Genomic DNA, 6734 nt, shown 5'->3' with positions numbered 1-6734 from the left:
AAGAGAGGAAAAGGCCGTCCGCCCCCGGCCGTGCGCCCGCCGGCAGTGCGCAGCGCTTCTCCTGGAGAAGCCGGGCGCCCTGGACCGCCGAGCGAGAAGACCCCGCCGCAGCCACTCCGCCCGGGGGACCTGCTGCCCGAGGCCGGTGGCTCTGATGAGGACTGCGCCTTTGGGAAGACAGCTGGTCAGCTTGCGACGGGGGCCCCCTCAGACTCCACCCCCGAGGCCCGACCTGGCGTCGGGCCCCACCTGTGCGTCGTCGCTCTGCCTTCAGCAGGCAAGTCACCCGTTGGCGCAGGTGCTCCGTTGGGCAGCCAAGAGGAGACGTCGCCAGGCCCCCCAGCGCCCCAGGGGAACGCACTGTTAGAGGCCCTTCCCATCCGCTCTCCAGTCTCCGCACCAGCAGCTGCTCCCTGGTCATCCGGCGCCATGACCGCCCGGCCAGCTTCCATCCTTCCAGCTGCCTTCTCATCCTGGCCCCCAGACCCACCCGCCACCACCCCCGCTACTCCCTCCTCGAAAAGCACTCTGTCTGCGGGGAGGGGGAGCCCCGCACCCTACCTTCCTGCACCCTCTCCTCCTGCTGTAACTTCTGACTCCCTGTTAAAGCCAGCTTTGGGGTCCCTTCCCGGTAGTGAGACGGCAGGCCCCTCAGATCCAAGAGCTTCAGCAGCAGCAGCACCATCTTCGGAGGGAGTCCCGACGCTGGCCTTCCAGCCTCCTGTCTTCCCGGGCGTCCTTAGCCCCGTGCCTGGCTTAGCTGCTTCATCCCCCGGGCAGCACCTTGCCCTGCCGGCCCCCGCAGCAGCCCAGCGGGCCCCCGCAGCAGCCCAGCTCGACGTTGGCCTGGTCTCCTCTACCTCCCCAGCCAGCACCTTCCAAGTCCTCACTGCCCAGCCTCCTCGGAGTTCCAGCAAAGTGATCCCAGGCCTCACACCCCTGCCACCCACCGGGGCAGCCAGCTTCTCTCCAGATACCGGCCTGATTTTTCCATTCCAGCAGCGTCCTTCGCTTCCCGCTGTCCACAGAATCGCTGTGGGTAGCCAGGTCTCCTATGCTGCCCAGGTTACACCTGGAGGGAGAGTTGCCGAGTCTAGGGGCAAGCGGAGCCCTGTGTCCACCTCAGCGCTTGTATGTGCCCGCTCACCCACACTGTCACTCAGCCACTCCAGCCTGGCCCCCACACCTCCCAGAGTCCCTCTCCAGCCTGCATTTGGAGATGAGCAGAAACAGCCGGCTCTCACCCCAACCTTCTGTAGCCCTCTCCTTTCTAGGAACTGGGCAGTGACATGCCCAAACCCTGTATCACAGTCTGCTCTTGGGGGTGGGGTGCTCTCGGCCCCCACTTCGCAGGTCCCTGCGCACTGTCTGCTGGGCCTTGCCTTTGGAGGTACCACTCAGAGCCAGAGTGGGGTTGGGGACCCAGTGTTTGGCAGCAAGGCACCTCGACCTTTTGCCTTTGGCGGGTCAGTGACCCCCATGGAGTGTGGGGAGCCAGGAGTCACTATGAGCACCAACAGTGGTGGCTCCAGCTCTGGGGCTGTCAGCCCGGGAGGGACATTGCTGAGGGGAGTCCCCAGCGCTGGGAGCATCTTTGAGAGCAGGCTCAGCCAGAACCGCCAGTGCCTTCCCACCCTGGCCTTCCCTTCCTCCTTGGGGAGGACCGGCTTCTCTGCAAAGAAGCTTGCTCTTGGGGTCCTGTCCAGTGCCCCCTTTGCACAGAGTAGCTGGCTCCCGGGACCAGCAAAGCTCGGCTGCAACGTGGGCACTGGGTTGGGCTTGCCACCAGCTGGAGGCTCTGCCAGCAGGGGTGGGGATCCTTTCAGGTCTCCAGCCTGTTTTTTTTCCATTGGTTCAAATCCAAAAAGCCCAAGGAGTCGGGAGCATGAGCGTTCCCAGCGGCATCTTGCCCACAGGAAATAGGGGCTCTCCCTCCCTCAGCCTGGCTAGACCTCAGCGTTTCCGGGAGAGCCTGAGCTCTCTGTCCTCTGAATTGAATGCCCTTAGAGCTAAAGAGAAAGTGCTGGTGTTCCCTGCGCTCCTAATCCACACCTTGAGGACAGCACAGGATACTCTGTGGTGACACAGAGTGATCCCCGCCCTGACCTGTGTGCCCAGGCTGGGCACCGCCTCCTGCTTCTGCACCGCAACCCAGTGCTCTGGCATCTTTGGGATGAGGACCAGATTTCCCTGATTTCAGCTTCCGTTTGGCTGTAGACAATGCTTCCCTGTCTCTGGGGCCTCAGTGTGGCTTTCTCATTCTGGTCCCTCACTCCTCAGCGGGGTCTTGAGTTTGAGGAACTTAGCCTGCAGGCAGCTTTTCTTGGAAGATCAGTGGGCAGCCCTCGGGTGCTGCTCTAATTGAGCTACTTGCCCCACACGCTGAGTTTATCTTTACCCCAAAGAGACAGCGGCCCAACTCATGAATTCTCTGCCAAATTAACCTATGAAAGATGAGCGCAAGAGAACTTGGCCTGTCGGACCCCAGAGCCATTGCTTATCCCCAGTTAGGGCCACTGGAAGTTTCCCTGTGGGCTTGGGGCTGGCAGGTAACCTCAGTGGTCACCACCTCCCCACTGGCCACAGTGCAGGATCCGCGGAGACCTGCTCTCGTCTCTCGGTGCGCAGTGGGATGCTGACGTGGCGCGTCCCTCCGCTCCCCTTGGAGAGGTGTTGAGAGCTGGGGAGAAGGGCCCTGATGGTGCTGCCCGAGCACAGCGCCAGTGACCCGTCAGAGGCCCCTCTCTACAGACCTTAACCAGAGGGCAGCAGGGGGGTGCCCCACCCCCAGCCTGGCCAGAGAAGGAAAGGCAAAGCAGCAGGTGCCAGAGCAGGGGAGGAAGCCCCAAGGGATCGGCGACGCTTCCTGTGCCCTTCTACCATCTCAACCCACTCCAAAGGCAAGAATGACTTCCAGAGTACATCTATCACCTGTCTCCTACTGCGTGAATGTCTTGGAAGAGGTCTAACTGGAAATAATATGCAATATTAAACTGAGGGTAAAATAAATTGTTGAAATAAACCTGTGATGTAGGAATTGCTGTTAAACTCAAATGGACATGGGAGCAGAAAATGTTCAAACTCTTGCCTAAGCCTGGCTAGTTCGCACAAGATAGGTTTGGGATTTAAACCCTAGTGACTCCACTCTTCCCTCCCTGACCTCAGTGCTGGGCGTGTCTGGCTCTAAACACTGTGCTCTCCTGAGGAGGCCTTGCACTGCAGGACTGTCCAGCCCGCACGGCCCCTGCAGCCTCTCCTGATGTTCTGTCTCCATACCTGCTCTTCCTTGGACACTCAGGGGCAGGCAGCTGCTTGGGGGTCACTGCTCAGTTTGGCTCCGTGAAGTACAGCTGTGGTGACCTTGACACACGAGGCAAGGCCTGGGACACAGGAGCAGGGAAGAGGCTGTCCGACCTAAGATCTGTGGGCTCTGGGTGCCGGGGTGGGGACTGCTGTCCAGGCACAAGCCCCAGATACAGGCAGGTGAGGCACACGGGGACGAATGGACAAGGCGGTGGGCCGGGGGTGAGCCGGCACAGGTCCCAACCCAACTAGAAGCCATGGAGTGCGGCATGGCTGGTGCCTGACACACAACCAACACACGGGAGGATGTGAGCAAGACAGAGATGAGGCCATTCTTGGGTTTTCCATCGCTCTGGGCTGCTGTGTGAGGAAAGACTCATGGGAAAGACAGAGGCCCAGAGCTTTGGGGAGACTCTGGACCACCTGCCGTCTCCCCAGTGGCTTGGGCTGCTGCTCTGCCACAGGATTAGGATACAGCCCCTGAAGCTGCAAGCTGGACCTCCAGCAGATGGGACAGTGGTGTGGCCTGCAAGACTAGCCTGCCTCTGGGTCCGGCCATCCCTCTCCCTCCTGGCTCCTGTCATGATGACCCTGGAGCCATCTGTCAAGCAGGAGTGCATGAGGAAGCGAAGTGCCACTGCGGTGGGGAAGCAGAACTCACAGGGCAGACCTTGGTGGTCACCAACAAATGCAGACCTGCAGACAGGCACGCGAGCAGGCATCGCCAAGGACCAAATGCCACTTTAACTCCATTTAAGTGATGAGTAGTGATCAAGGACAGCTTGGTGTTTCCAAGAGGGTGACATCACATCCTTCCTGCCACACACTGAGCTTGTTGGTGGGTCTGGAGGCTGCAGACCTGCCAATGTGCTTACACTCTGTGTGTGCTGCCTCTGCCACTTGGGGTTCCGTCCCGGGCTCCTCTACGTGGGCTTTCCTGAGTCTGCTTGTAGAAAATCTGTTCTACTCCCCTGAACTTCCTCTCTTGAGTTTTGGTGTTTCTCTTGTTGTATTTTGTGAAAGTTTGGAGTCCCTCTTAGTGTGACAGTTAAGCTCCCAGTGGAGAATAGATTGCTTCCCCACCACCACCTTGGAGGAGGCAACTCTGTCCTCACTGACCTGGGTCCACCCTGCTGTGGTGTCACTTGTGTCATGATGATATAGGGAGAAAAACTGATCTCGGGAGGGTGCCCTGCAAACCATATAGGGAACCACCAAATGACATCGAGAAAAAACGATCTCCCGACCTGACCTGCACAAGTTCATGTTCTCTAAAACCGAAGAACGAATTTTAGGAACAAAAGGAGATCATGAGCAGAATCTATTTGTTGGTGGAAAGAAAGCTCATGTCCGAGAGAAGGACAGGAAGGGGGCCGAGCGGGTTGTTCACCCGAGATATTGTCTCTTCCAGGGAGTTTTATAGAGGAAAACCATGTGGTGAGGCGGGTCTAAGGTGGTGGAGAACTCGCTCAGGTGGGCATGAGGTGGACAAACCTATAGTCAACCAATGAGATTACAAGCACCATTGCTCAGGTAAAATTGATTAAATCCAGGACCAAATGAGGAAGTGAGTCACGTAGCAAGTGGGCATGAACATGGGACAGGGTTTCTTCCTGTTGGGGGTTGGAATATGGGACAGGGTCTCTTCCCTTTGGGGGTTGGGCTAGTGACTCACTTGGGTCTTTCCAGGTGATTGATACCTATTTAGAGTATCAATCCCAGGTGCTACTCGTTTAGCATTTGTTTGGCCTTTAGGTCTGGTTCACAGCAGGAGCATCCGCCCCTCCCATAGTTGTCTTTGTCTTTTGTAGTACCTCCTTCCAGGGCCTGGCCCTGTCTGACTACCTATAGTATTTCTAACTCGACTGCCGGCAATAATGATGTATCAGGAAAAGTTGGTGGTCTCTGAAAAAGGGAACTTTATTTTCCACAGACAAAGTCTCACATTTGTTCACTCTGCACTGCACATGTGTGGTCCTTTCCCCTCCTGTCCTTGGTCACGGAAGCGTCCTTTCCCCTCCCTGTGGTGATGTGCATGTGGAATCAGCCTCCCCATTTTCTCCTCTCTGTTTGCTCTCTTCTGCCTATCTGACCTCTTTTCCTACCAGCGTTGAAGCATGCTCCAGTTATGCTTTAAATTCTAGCAAACTGCACGTACCTGACTCCACCTGGCATCTCGGGTTCTTCTTCACAGTGCAGTTGCCGTATTTCCTGTCTCCGCTTGCATGGCCCGAGGACCTGCCGCCAGTGCACTCTGCCTTTGGCCTCTACTGTCTCCTACCCCCTAGTTCATTGTGTTCGGCACTGAGCTCCCTTGGTGGCCCATGTGGGCGGACTTGTCTTTATCTTTCTGTTTTCCTCCCAGGACTCTTGAAGCTGCCCCTCAGCCATGGAGACTGGTTTCTCTCCATCCTTTTGTTGCAGGCAGCCGAGTTAGATAGAAATATAGGCAGTCAGACAGGGTCAGGCCCTCAGGGAGACAAGATGGAAGACAAGGTGACCTTGCAACTTGGAAGAGACAGACAGTCCCGTATAGGCCACATCTCAAGACAAAAAGAGGAAACACAGCTACATCCTTCCCTAGGGATGAGCATTAGGGATTGATGTCCTAACTAGGTATCAGTCACCTTGAAAGAGCCCAAATGAGTCACCAGCCCAACCCCCAACAGGAAGAGACCCTGTCACGTATTCATGCCCGCTTGCTACGTGACTCGCTTTCCTATTTGATACTGGCTTTCATCAATTTTACCTGAGCAATGGTGCTTGTAATCTCATTGGTTGACCATAGTTTTGTCCCACCTCATGCCCACCTAAGCAAGTTCCCATGTCTTCTCCACCACCTTAGACCCTCCTCACCACATGGTTTTCCTCTATAAAAGTCCCTGGAAGAGACAACTTCCCGGGGAACTACCCGCTCGGGCCCCCCTCCTGTCCCTCTCTTAGAGAGGAGCTTTTCTTTCCTTCAATAAATATATTCTGCTCATAACCTCCTTTTGTTCCCAAAATTCATTCTTTTGTTTTAGAGAACACGAACTTGTGCAGGTCAGGCTGGGAGATCGTTTTTTCCCTGTCATTTAGAGGTTCCCTGTATGGTTTGGAGGTCACCCTCCTGAGATCAGTTTTTCTCCCTGTATCACTTTCTTGCCCTTCCTCAGGGACCCTTTTGTATTTTTCAAGTCCAAACTTAAACGGGGGCTGTTTCTAAAGTCCTGGTCATTAGTCCTCTTTGTCCCTTGCTGGTATTTTTTCCCTGGACAGCTTTGTCACTCCCAGATGTTGTAAGTTATAGCTCAGTGCGGAAAGGAAAGGAACGAAGACCTGAAGAATACAGCTTCAGAGGTCTCACAGAGCTTAGTCTCTAAGTGAGCTCTGAGCCAGGGAAATTGTCACTTTACTGAGCGCCACAGACAGCTAAGCAATGTGCATGAGTA

At 56.0% G+C, this 6734-nt stretch overlaps 1 protein-coding gene and 1 pseudogene across 1 annotated transcript; one reads left to right on the top strand and one right to left on the bottom strand.

The window, feature by feature from the left end:
- Nucleotides 1-421, bottom strand: part of LOC101569954 — a 7053-nt pseudogene extending 6632 nt beyond the window's left edge.
- Nucleotides 422-429: 8 nt separating this feature from the next.
- LOC101569555 (POM121-like protein 2) lies at nucleotides 430-2147 on the top strand. Its single transcript, XM_004628478.2, has one exon. It carries the CDS (start codon nucleotides 430-432, stop codon nucleotides 1921-1923), a length of 1494 nt encoding a protein of 497 aa, XP_004628535.1. The 3' UTR covers nucleotides 1924-2147.
- The last annotated feature ends 4587 nt before the right edge of the window (nucleotides 2148-6734 follow it).

The sequence above is a fragment of the Octodon degus genome, unplaced genomic scaffold (assembly GCF_000260255.1).
Source record: "Octodon degus isolate 3935 unplaced genomic scaffold, OctDeg1.0 scaffold00023, whole genome shotgun sequence".
Classification (NCBI taxonomy): domain Eukaryota; kingdom Metazoa; phylum Chordata; class Mammalia; order Rodentia; family Octodontidae; genus Octodon; species Octodon degus.
Note: the sequence above shows the minus strand (reverse complement) of the source record. Positions and strands in the feature narration are given on the sequence as shown.